Genomic DNA, 13,353 nt, shown 5'->3' with positions numbered 1-13,353 from the left:
GATATTCTGACAGCTCTTAATAAGACATGAATAACATATACAGTACTGCACACAGGAAGGATACTTCTCTGTTTCAATATCTTTTGTTATAATTAATAATAATAATAATTGCTTACACTTATATAGCGCTTTTCTGGACACTCCATTCAAAACGCTATACAGGTAACGGGGAATCCCACTACCACCACCAATGTGCAGCCCCACCTGGATGATGCGACGGCATCATCCCTCCCTTGTTAGGAGGGATTTGTCTGTCAGGGCTGGCATCATATTTGTTGACCTGGAGGAAGTGCACGCTTTTTATTCTGTGCCCATAAATTAAACTTCCTGAAAATTGTGAATATTACTTAGGGACAACCCTGTTTCTCAATAAACATAGACTGAATTATACAGTAGAAGTAGCAGGCATGGTTGCATAACACTTTAAAACAGCCTACATAGATCAAACCTGCAGGAACCAATGGCAAATTTCAACCTCTAAACAATTTATCATAACTGCTTATTTACACACCTGATCTAATAATCTGTCTTTTTAATGTTTTACTCCCTATTTAAAGTACATTTCAGAAGATTAGGAAAGAAAGTATATATTTAACTTGTAGTCTATTATTCACCCAAATCCAGAGAACTCTATGAAGTAAGTTTAAGATGTGTGCATACATTTGCTTAATCGTCATCACATTATATATCTTGACATTTGTATTGCATGTAAAATCCATTACATGATGAAATTTAACTTATATCATTTAATGCCTGAAATTAACATAAATAAGGTTCCAGGTTACAGAAAACAGTTTGAGACACATCTCAGCTTTTAAAAACAAAAATGAAACAACATGTAAATATACAAACAAATAACATTTGCAGTTTTGTTGTAAGAATGTAACACATAGGCTTAAATTGAGATTTGAATGACTAAGAATTATACTGAAAAATCACAGTGTGACTTAGGAGCAGGAAATGGATAAAATCTTACCAAGGTAATGCCAAGCCAATTTCACTGAAATTCAGAACTGTTATGTGACACAGAATTATTTTAGGGGTTGCCTTTTCCAAGTATACACTAAACTAAATGATTTTACATTGAAACAATTTCCTATACAGTTTTCAAAATACAGATATACTGCACAGTGGCTTATTATTCTTTATTCCAATACTAAATCGGATCTCAAAAGAAACAAAAAGAACAAAGTTTTTCATTGGATGATGGGTGGTTATAATGTATATTGTACAACCAGTAGGGTTAGCCAAAGCACTGTATTTTGATATATTTCTTAACAAGGGAGAAACATTAACTTAAGTAAGGGTACCCTGTCTTTTTTTTTTTAATTTTTTACTGCAAAAGAGATTGTAGTGCAAATGTGTTTGTGTAGTTTGAACCAGGAATGTGTGCTCCCAGTACACAAACTGGTCTGTGGCAATGCAGTGATGGTTATATACAAAACAGTTTGTGAACCGACAGCTTTCACAGGTGACTGTCTGCAAGTTGTGATTAGCTTTTACTCTTTAAAGTAGCACCTACAACAGCAAATGAAAGGTCTGGGAGATTTGAGATCTTCAAAGAGAATAACGTGTGACTGAAGATCAATATAGTACCTATGTGTTACATTTCGAGTTTGTTTGATGTCTGAACAGGTTCACATGAAGCAGGTTCTGGACTGAAAGTATTCCATTGACCTCTTAACATAAAAAAGCATCTAACATAAAAAATTATAAAAAATGAAAGCAAGTATCATTTGTTTTAGATGAATAGGGGGTGTAAGCCAATGTTTCTTGGAAAGTAGTCAAAATGAACAAAGTCAGAATTAAGGAACAAGGTAAAAACCCTGCAACATGAATAAACTACCTGTAAATCCAGAAAGACAGACTGTAGTGAATGTGGTCTAAAAGTCACCTAAATGCCATTATGCAGATTATAGATTTAAGTTAAGCAACATTTGATGAATTTCTGTGTTTTTTATAGATATGCAGTGCAATACAGTGACCCTATATAAGGTAAAAATGCCATTAACCATGTATCAGTGTGTGCTCTATAGGGCCAATCTGGTACAATGAAGCAAACATCCAGAGATCACAGCAAATTTGGATGATTGTTTTTAAAAAAAGAAGTAGTCAGACATAAGATTAAAACCTATTGAAGCCACTGGGATTTATGTACCTAAATATCTTGATTTTCAGGCCCTTCTGTACATGTTTACTTCCAGGTGGTTACATTTTGTTTAACCTAACGCATTTGATAAAAAATGGTTTTATATAAAAATTTTTGTTTATCCCTTTTCTTATTTTCTATAGTAATTATCAAAAACTGCTTTCTGGGGTAGTTGCTCACAATACTTTTTTAGTAAATACAAAAATATTACTTGGATATAATATTACTAGATTATAAGTGGTATAGAGATGTAATAAAGTGATAGGTAGAGGCCTTTAAAAACACTGAATGTTCTTCCTCTTAAGTAGGTATATGTCTTATACCTTGAGTATTGTCATAAACCTGTGGCACTTTAACAATCAGAACAACTCATGGTTCCTCTGTTCCTTTAAGGGAATCACTTGCTCCTAAATAATAGTAATGTAATCAATACAAGTGGGAGCCAAAGGTCTTAAAGATCAAGAGTGGGCCAAAGATTATTCTTATACTTCACGAAGAGAATATCAAGCAAACTATTGAAAAAATAAACATATGAATATTAGTACCAACAGTATTTTTTCTTCACAATATAAATATGGTTTATTGTGAAAATTATATATATACACGAAGTTTCAAGCACACTTTTGCTTGGAACAGGGTGTTGGAAATAAGATTGTTGCTCCTGTTGAGGCTGACTTACTCTTAACGCCTTACAGTAAATTAAACCTTTTGAGAAACACTGCTGGAATGCAGCAGCTCATACAAACTGGTTAATTATGCTTTAGTTGTGTTGTATTTGCATTCCACTTTCAGATCCTATATAATTGTAAATGCCAGCATTACAATCCATTACATTGCTCATTTGCAAAAGAATGCATAGGTGCTAACTGTTGCAATGGCAAAGCATTTCTAATTAACAAGGTCCAATTTCACAGTGAGTAAATCGTGTCTCACATTATACCTCGACTTTGGTGGCCAATCAAAAGAAAAGCACACATTTTAAAGTTTTTTTTTTCTGTGTTTTATTATTATTATTTGAAATGTCTGTAGAAAAAACAGCATTCACTCCCTCTGTTCACACTGTCAAGACTCTGCAATCATCAACTCACCCATACATGGTACATTCAATATATAAAAATATATATGAAAACGTATTTGGAAAGAAAACCGTTAAGAAAACACTGTACAAATGCCAAACCCAAGCAAGGCACTTGATGGAGTATTGCTATTTTGAGTGCTGTAAAACAGTTATTGCATTATTTTTGTGCAACAGAAGATAAAATACTTTCACTCTTTGAAAGACAACGATTTTGTACTTCTTCCCTATACAGCAAACATTTGAGAAATTCCATTACCTGGATATTATTTTTTTCTTTTAAGCACCTGGAATGTTTGTATGTGCAATACTTTAAAAGGTGCAAAAAAAGACAGAAATGTCATAAACATGATGCATGTTAACCATCCCTGTTCAAAATCCTATGACAGATGCTGATCGAAACATTACGAACACGAGAAGGGTAATACCATGAGATCACCCCTGAAGGCACACTTACAGTACAACCAATTAGGCACTTTGTGGAAAAGAAAGTAAAGCACTTTTTTTCCTCAGGGAAAAGTACAATCAAAAATACTGCTTCACAATGAAATGTATGAAATGAAACTGATAGGCTCAGTTTTATAATGAAATGCATTTTGTTTTCAGAAATTCTGCATAAAAAAAGGATTCTTATTTCCTCCATTGGAGTAGTACGAGTCTCAGTTGGCATCCTAGCTCAGTGTGCTACACAACAACCAGATTCCTCATGCTTGTGCAGAAGAGACATTCTGGAGAAGGTTTTGGAACAGTTTTTGCATTGGTATTTTTTCACATCAGAATGGGTTTGTAGATGAGCCCTGAGGTTTGATCTGTCTGCAAATGCTCTGCTGCAGTGTGGGCAGGAAAAGGGCTTCTCTCCTGCAAAACAGAAATGAAAACAATTTTGATATTTACACATAAGAAATAGAATCAAAACTTCCCCCCCCCTGATTTTAACAAGACAATTAAAAAGAGTTATATTGCATTTAAGAAAGAGGAGCCATCTAAGAAATTCTGGTGGAATGTAAACTGAACAATGTACATGCATTTTGATACAACTATGAATGACAAAAGTAAGCAACTTTGTTCTCTCTTAACAGGTGCACAGCAGTTTCCCATACAATGGGATTCCCAGTCTTTTCAACAAACGCTGTTTTTTTCCTCCATACGAAAGGATCTGTAACAATAAAAACCCTCAAATGCTGTTCTCTTAGTGTAAGTTAAAAGATTACCTCTGAAAAACTAAAGACAGAAATATGTTCCTGTCCTGCTCTGGTTAGGCTACAAAGCATTGATTTTGCTGGGGGTGGGAGCATATGAACGCAACCACATAACCATATACTATATTCCATTTCGTTAACTGTTTCATCCCTGAAACAGCCCAAGGAGGCGGCAGTTCATTCGCTCCTTTAAATGCAAATTCAGTGGGAAATAAGATACTAAAACTTAATCTAAAATAAGACCAAATTGGTAATAAGAAAAAGTCAACTAAACGTGATAAAACATGACCCTGTCTCTTAACTACCACTACTTCTAACTAGTCTTAAACCCCTACTTAAACAGTCTTACCCGTGTGCGTTCTGATGTGTCCTTGAAGTAACCAAGGTCTGGAAAAGGCTTTGCCACATATTTTGCAGACACAAGGCAAAGTGTGGGTCCTGATGTGCATCTTAAGCGCTCCAAGACTGACGTACTCCTTCTCGCAGTATTTGCAACTGAAAGATTTCCTCGTCTGCGCATCACAGTGAAGCTGCTTGTGCTTCAGCAATCCGGAATACGTGGAATAGGATTTGCTGCACAAACTGCACTGAAACTTCTCAGCTTCCACGGCGTGCGGATCCGTGATCTTAGTGTGCATTCTCTCATCTTCATCGCTAATGGGACTTTCAGAACCACTGTGGTCTTTGGAAGAAGTGTCAGATGGCGGTGGTGGACTAACCCGTCCAATGGACGAGGGATATCCGGAGATAGGCGAGAGATCACTAGGCAAAGGAGTTAATGGCAGGCTGCTCGTAGTCCATACTGTGATTGGGTTGTAGGCTACCGAACTGAGGATCTCTGGCTGTGGGATGACAGGCACAGGGTATCCTTTGTAAAGATAAGGTGAAATTAAGACTGAAAAAAAAAGTAAGAAAAAAACGTTAGGCTCCTTTTTGTAGGTATAGATTCATGTTATTTATTTTTAACTAAGCTCAATGTGTTATCGAGGTAGAACGTCGATACAAAACACTGTGTAACTTTCATAGTTGACTTAAAGTTAAAAATAATTTCCGAGAAATGTTTTACCCTGCTCATAGTACGATTAAAGTATTGCATCTTAAAACAATTTAAAAATATTTCAGATAAAATGTTTTACAGCAATATATAGTTTGTCTTACACAAATGTTTAGTGGAACACGCATAATTTGGCGGAACTGAATCATTTCAGACTTTCAATAACAATCGTCAGCACACAAGAAAAATCTCTGTTAGTTTAAAGTAAGATTATTCACAATTATAAGATTAGTATTACCTGTGTGATTGTCCAGTTCGCTATAATTTGGCTTCTTGGTTGAGTTAAAGTGTTTCTTAACAAGAAACGAACGTGGCATCTTGAAAAAAATAAATAGGACAACAATCTTCAAACTACAGAGGAAAAGAGGTTTATAAATATAACGGTCCCAGCCCTTCTGTGAGAGCAACAAATCACTGCAACCTCACAATTTCCTATTGCATAGTCCAAGGGAGTAACATCGTGCTGCTCAATGCTGTAGTGGCAGTACGACAAATCTCAGTTTAGAGCAGTAAATAGTCTCCGTCAGGTGCAGGGGCGGGATTACAGCTGTTAGATTTAAATATTGTCGGCCCATTTAACCCAATAGAAAGTGTTTCTCAGATTTGAGGCTAGTAGTGGGTGGAGTTAAGGCCACCTTCTGGCGAGACAGGTGTTCGCGGAAAAAAAAAGTCTCAAGCAGAGAGAGAAGGGCAGGAAAAATCAATGGGTGGTAGCAGTGTTAGGACTTGTCGCAGGAAAGTGCGCTATCCTGCGCATTCCACTGTAATCTTCGGATTGGATTATTAAAACTGTTGCAAATTACCCTTTTATTGCACATCTGAAAAGGGAGAGGAGCTGAATACCCTTTCAAACTACGCCCAAGAACCTGTCAAAATGCGCGCAAACAAGATATTACTGTCAATGTCAGTTTCGCTGTTTCTGTATTGTACTACTGCTGCAACTGGCACTACTATTATCCTGCTCCTATTACCAGTTGTCATACTTCGTTTATTTAATACCAACTGAGTGCAAGGAAATTTAATTTTTTGATGAAGTGAAATGAAACTGATGAAGACAGTTATTTTCTCCCAATCCTATTCATCATAACTAAAATTCCTATCCCTTTTTTTGCCACTAAAACTAATTTACTACCCCAGCTAAAACGTCGATAACATCAAGCCAACAGAGTCTTTATCCATTACAGCCCACAATCGAAATGTCTCCTGTTCTTAGCATTAAACTGAGGTAATGCTGTAATGGTTCACTATATCTGGATTTCCTATTTTAACATTCCATGGAACATGTTGAGGAGGAAAAATGCTCAAAGTAAGTTTTGTTGCTATTCAGTGGGTGTCTTCGAACACACGGATTGATCGAGCTTTGTAGAAGTGTCACACACTTTGCAACCAAAATATGAGACATGTGCAAAGTCATTTAAATCACAAGGTAGACCTATCCTATAATAGGAAAAGAGCCGATTCCATCAATCTATGTTGAACCCAGTACTGTTTTCAGCAAGGTAGGATATCACTAGATATCTTTTTGTAAAGTTAAACTGAACAAAGCAATAATAATAATAATAATGATAATAATAATAATAACAATAATAATAATAATAATAGTAATAATAATAATAATAATAATAATAATAATAATGATGATGCAAGCAGAGCTTAATGCAGCTTTCTATGCAAAAAGAGAATATAAACATTTCTGTGTTGAGCCTTCTTCACGAGAGACAATTTTAACTTATTTTTTCTGACTTTATGGCAAATATTTATCTGTGAAGAGCAAAACAAGCTGGTCTTTCCGCAGTCCTTTTATCACAATCGTCTTCATCTATACACAAAAGGATTTTAATTCATATCTCCCGTGAGTGTAGTTCTGTATTTTTACCAATATAGAGTCTACGGTACATCTCATACATTAGTACATTAACAGTCCGTATCGGTTTGTCAAGCTCAGTACTACATGTGCTTTGGCTATCTACGCCAATGTTTGATCGCCATCTGGTGTCGTTAGGAAAGCTCACATCCGTGTCAAATGCCGTAGTTTTGCTAAGCTCTGAAGCACATTTAAAAAACTGAAATCGGAAATGAAACGCATGCAAAAACCTAGAATGTATTATTTTCTCTTCTTTTGAATGCTTATTTTGAATACTAAACGACCAAATATGAAATAATCTTAATAACTGCAGTATAACGACATTCATCATGTAGCTGTTCTGCTCTGCACGCCCACCACCACCACCTAGTTGAAAAACGTTATATTGCACCTTAAAAATCATTCATTTATGCTTCGCTTTTCATTTTATATAGGCACTTACAACCAGACGTGGTTTCAGAGCTGATCGTTCCTTATTGTATTCATCACATATTTAAATTAAATTCTTTTTAAGTGCAAACGACACTTGGAATTAGTTGGTGGTGGCGAGCTTGATGTTATAAAAGGGTTGTGCTTGTAAGGCACAGTTCTGTTGTCATCGACGTGTACAATAAATTAGTAAGTAACGCAAAATCATCGATGATCGAAGTTCAGATGGAATTATCGCTTGGAAACTGGTACGAAGTAACAGGTTGAATTGTGAAAACTGTCCCAGCTGGCAATGAGCACAAGGCAGGGTACACCCTGGACAGGATGCCAGTCCATCACAGGGCACACACTGACACAGTCAAACACTAGGGCCATTACCAATTAGCCTATCCATATATCTTGTAGTATGACACTGGGAGGAAACTGGAGCACCCAGAGGAAACCCCCATGAGCACAGGGAGAACATACAAACTCCACACAGACAGTACCTCAGGTCCGGAATTGAACCCAGGGCCCCACCACTGCGAGACAGCAATGCTAACCACTGCATCACCATGCTGCCTGTTACACACATCCTTAATTCTCAGACGACCCCAAAGAGGATACCAATATCCTTTATTTCTTGGAAAATAATAGTGGGATTTTGAGAGAGCAAAGTCTGTCAGGCTACAACACTTTATACCTCGCAACATCAATTGCTAACCCTTTTAGGAAGATTATACAAATGCCCCAAGACTTTTAGGTCAGATCATTTAGGTCAGTACCAAATGTTACTTTCTTTTAAAAAACAGGAGCCAGAATGTTTAAGCAACCATAAAACCATTTAATGTAAAAATGTTTCCAATGTGTTTAGTTAAATAACTACTTAAATGTGAAGCAAAGGTAGTACCAGCTCAGCATAAGAACTGCTGCACCCCTGCACTGGGATTATTGAATGTAAGTTTGATGTAGAGGTGTTGGTACCTGAAGACAGGTACATTTTGATATTCAGGACAGCATTAACAAATAGCACAACGTCAGGTACAGTATATGAAACACATGGCCCCAGTTCATGACTTCATGACTTGCATTCATTGTCTAATCTTATTAAACCTATAGAATTCTAATATGTGAGACCTGCCAGGTATTATGCTCATATTTTCAGCCTGTCCTTCCTCTGGCATTCTTAATTCAGTTTCACTTCTTTGTTTACTAATGATATTCCTTAGTGGAGCCTGGTAAAGAAGCACTGTTTGTTTGTTTACCTAATAAAAGACAAATATTATTTGAAGAAGGAAAAACAGAATACTAATGCACTCAACTGGCCATGGAGTGGCCATGGAGACACCACAGACCAATGATGTTTTTTAAGAACATGCAATAATTCACCTTATGGTAATCCCAAAATAGAACAAAGAATAAAAGCACCATTTTAGTCTAGTTTCTTGAAAAAGTAGTATATGCCAATGATGATGTAAAAAATAAAGCTTTTGGTAGTGTATACTCTAATGTAAAATAAGTTCACAGTGTCCTAGAACATCACTTTTGGGTTGTGGGTATTCTGACCCGGGATGCTTTCTCAGTGGAATTTGCATGTTCCTCCCATAACAGCAAGGTTTTCACAGGGTGCTCCAGTTTCCTTCCACAGTTCAAGGACGTCAGGCTGGTCAGGTTAATTGTCATCCCTTAATTGGCCCCTGTGTCTGTTTGTGAGTGCATTCACAATTGTTTGTGTGCCCTGTGTTGAACTGGCATCCCATCATAGCACACAACTGTACGAATTTGAGATATAAGTGACAAATGAATGTATCGGTATGTCTTGTAGTATACGTGTGGGAGGAAACTGGAGCACACGGAGGAAACCCACACGAACATGAGGAAAACATTCAAACTCCACAAAGATAGCACCCCGGGACTGGAATTTTACCCTGGGCCCCAGCGCTGCAAGGCAGCAATGCTAACCACAGCCCTACCATTCCACCATGTAGAGGATATTAAATAACTCAAATGCAGAACTAAACTATGTAATCCGGTGTTATACATGTGATAGGAAGGTCATACTGAAAAAAATAATGTAAAAGAATTGAGGAGAATGTAACTGACAATGCTAATTTCGAGGGTGATGTGAAGGAAGATCCGGCCAAACCAGCCAAGAAAATGGGAGCTTCAGGGCAAAATGTGAAGGAAAAGTCTGTGATGGAAGGAATGACAAAGAGTCAAGCCAGAGGCAGTGCATGATGGGAGAGCTGACAGTGAGCAGATGGACATTGTGGCAGTCTGGGACATTAGTGAGAGAGGACTTTACCAAGGTCAGTGAAGAGGAACCTGAGCTGTGATTGAGGGTAAAGTAGGAGAAGATTTTGTTAGAGTTATACATATATAAATAAAAAAAAGATGCAATGGAGGAGAAAAACTGAGCACATTTAAATAAATTTTAATTGTGCATAGTGCTAGCTCCTTCAGACTCATGGTGAGTACAATGTAGTGAAGGGGAGTGGTGCCAGTGATATTGAGGAGCCCACTGGTGATACAGGTTCGTAGTGCACTTACCCATTCTTCAGCCCACCAGCAGGGGGTGATATTAAGTGTCTATCAGAGTAACAGATTTTTAAAGGTTGTGATGTGAAAGATAGAAGGGGAATTAGTATGAGTGAGCACTTTCCTGATGCATTTTAGTTTCAGCTAGACAGATAATGTGGGTTGTGCCAATTGAAGGACATGTAACAATGAAAAGATTAAAGTATTGGATTAGTAAAGCACATGGCTCCCTTGAAATGCAAACATAATGACTAAGTCAATTAAAAAGTTCTGTTCTTCAACTCTTCCCTTATTTTTTATTCTTTGTCCATGAAGAAGATCTAACTGGACGCTTCAGATGCAAATGATGGGAGGGACATAACGTAGAGGGCTTCTGTTTTTGATTATTTGTCACAATAAATAAATGAAGCTTTGCTTCAGGAGATACACACAGACAGTGCAAATAAGTAGATTGGTTTAATGGATGAAAAGAGGTGGTTGTTTTAAGTCATGTAATTAATACCAGAGCAGAAGTGGCTGTTTTATTTTCCCCATGATTTAAACCAATCTTTTACTGCATCCAAAATAGTTCAAGGACGATTAGTGGAAGTAAAGGCAGGTGGAGAAACAATTTTAATATCAATTATATTAATGTTCATGCACCAAATAGTGGAAGAGGTTTTTTTTTTATTTTGAATGACCTCTTAGCACAGTGTGAGCCTGAAGAAATAGTTGTATTAGGATGTGATTTTAATTCTACTCTAATTTGGACAGATTGTACTCCAGTATGACTCACAGTCAGCTAGGGAACTGGCTGCAGTTTTTCAAGACTTATGATTTGGTAGATGTGTAGAAGATGATGCACAAAAATGTCAGACAGTATACTTGAGCTAGGGGTAGAGCTGTGGGAATTGTCTGTGGTAGGCTAGATAAATTTCATAGCTTTAATCACTTTTTAAACCTTTTCGCTTAGTTAGTCAACTCAGATATTTTACCCACTGGATTTTCAGACCACAGTCTGTTTTTTTTACGCATGGTAATTTCACAAATGAGGGTTCTCTCTTCTTATTGGCACTTTAACAATACATTGCTGCAGGGTGGATCCTTTTCAAAATGTATTAGGTTTTTTGAGAGAGATGGAGAAAGAAAACAAGTTTACATTTCATCGACAGTGGTGGGAGGTAAAAAAAATCTGATTAAAATGCTGTCAACGGTGTATGCAAAATGTTACACAGGATACTGTTGCAGCAATCAAAGTTATGGAGGAGGGTATTATGGACTCTTCAGAACCCTAGAATCTAGAAATGCAGCCCTAGACGTAGAAATGAAACTATAGAGACTTGATGAGAAATATAAGGAGCACTTGAAAAATTGGAATTTCAGAATCTACCTCTAATCTTTCAGAATGCACTTTTTGGGGTGTTTGGGGACAAATTAATACTTTGTCTGTAAATAGTAACACATGAACTGCTATATGATTCTGGGGAGATGAGTGAGGCTGGCAGGGAGTTTCTACCCTACCCTGTTGCTGGCTGAAACAGTGGATGATTTAGTGAGGTCCCAGCAGTTTACCCAGGAAGTGCCTCAAGTTGTGTGAAAAAAAGAGAACTTGTGCCTGAAAGAAAACTGACTTTGGTTAGAGCTTTTGGCCCTGGAGAGACTTAACACCAGATGGTCATCTGGAATTGACGGGCTGTCTGTGGAATTTTATAAGACTGTCAGATCACATATTGGACAAAATTCCTTGTTGTTTTTATAGAGCTATAGGAGCACATTAACTGTCTTTGACTTGAACTGTCAGCTTACATTTACAACTTCACGAGGAATGCCAACAGCCAAGAATTAAATGTATTGAAAGTGTTTATTGAGGGCTTAGTCACAGTAAAATTTCACTCAACATGAATGGCTCAGGGCCAGCCCCCTGACCGAAGGGTGAGGAGGCTGAGACCCCTGTGCAGAGTGAGGACTGAACCAAGGGACAGATAGAGAGGTGGAGATGGATTGGAGAAGGGATGCAAAAGACAAATACAAAGGAGAAAAGACCTACTTATCATATTTCTATATTTTTTACATTGAGAAAATGGTATCAGAAATGATAAGTTGTTAAAGCAGCTGAGATGATATTCGACTTCATCTGTACTGAACATTTGTGTTTTTTTTAATGAAAAAGGTGACTTACTGTAATATAAAGCACGTTACAGTATGTAATATGGTGCCACGTTTGTCTCTTGTATTCAGATTTTACACAATGATAATGATAGTATATTCTGTGTTGTGAAGTGTGTTATCTGTCTGAGGAAATTAAGTGGAGGGTATTTTAAAACTTATCCATCTCTCTTTTTCCTTTCCTCGTGTTACTTGGTCACGTGTTAATACACAAAACCAAACAACGAAAAGAAAGGCACGGGCATGGGGCACTACATTCAGGAATACTGATCTTTATAGAATGATGCAGAAATTTCAGTTCTGTGGTGAATCTGCATTCATCTGAAATGTTCCGGTCTTGCATTCCTGAAGATCAAATAGCCACAGCCTCAGGACGGCAGACATCTTTGGTTAGAGGTCAAAAGCTGACAAGGCATTTTTCCCCTTGAGGGAATTTTTAAGAAGGAAGTATATATCTAACAAGGTTCGCAAGCTTCAAGCTGGTAAAATGTGATGACAGCATTAACAAATGCAGAAGCCTTCCAGCGGGGCTCTGTAAAATTTAGAGAACATCTGTGTATTATGATAAAGGGTAATTGCTACTTAGAGTAATGATGAATTTTAGCCATGAATTAAATAAGTAAATGTACTAATAAATTATGTATTAGGTGTTAGCATCTTTGCTCAGTTCCAGTCTGTACATTTGGCCTTTGAGAATTTACACTTAATTCAAATGGTGAAAAAAAAATCGAATTTCTCCACCTGATCTGCTGCTTAGTGGTGCTACTGACTGAGAATGACTCCTGCACATCACCCAAGTGCATGGCTGGAATGAAAAGCTCTATAAAAATGTAAATATTTTTTAATATTATTGTTTGACAAGGGTGGGTGGTATGGTGGAGCAGTGGTGCAGTTGCAGCACTGCGGCCCTGGGTTCATTTC

At 37.2% G+C, this 13,353-nt stretch overlaps 1 protein-coding gene across 1 annotated transcript; it reads right to left on the bottom strand.

The window, feature by feature from the left end:
- Positions 1-731: 731 nt before the first annotated feature.
- On the bottom strand, positions 732-5,965 carry snai2 (snail family zinc finger 2). The gene is made up of 3 exons (XM_088919143.1): positions 5,716-5,965; positions 4,773-5,318; positions 732-4,082 (listed from the first exon to the last, which is right to left on the bottom strand). Exons 1-3 carry the CDS (start codon positions 5,792-5,794, stop codon positions 3,901-3,903), a joined length of 807 nt encoding a protein of 268 aa, XP_088775269.1. The 5' UTR covers positions 5,795-5,965; the 3' UTR covers positions 732-3,900.
- Positions 5,966-13,353: the final 7,388 nt, after the last annotated feature.

This window comes from Atractosteus spatula, chromosome 6, assembly GCF_055471065.1.
Source record: "Atractosteus spatula isolate fAtrSpa1 chromosome 6, fAtrSpa1.hap1, whole genome shotgun sequence".
Taxonomy (NCBI): domain Eukaryota; kingdom Metazoa; phylum Chordata; class Actinopteri; order Semionotiformes; family Lepisosteidae; genus Atractosteus; species Atractosteus spatula.
Note: the sequence above shows the minus strand (reverse complement) of the source record. Positions and strands in the feature narration are given on the sequence as shown.

Coding starts and splice junctions, on each gene's coding strand:
- snai2 (XM_088919143.1), bottom strand. CDS start 5,794: ATGCCACGTTCGTTTCTTGTTAAGAAACACTTTAACTCAACCAAGAAG. Junction 5,319..5,715: donor CGAACTGGACAATCACACAG/GTAATACTAATC, acceptor TTTTTTTTTCAG/TCTTAATTTCACCTTATCTT. Junction 4,083..4,772: donor ACACATCAGAACGCACACGG/GTAAGACTGTTT, acceptor TCTGTTTTGCAG/GAGAGAAGCCCTTTTCCTGC.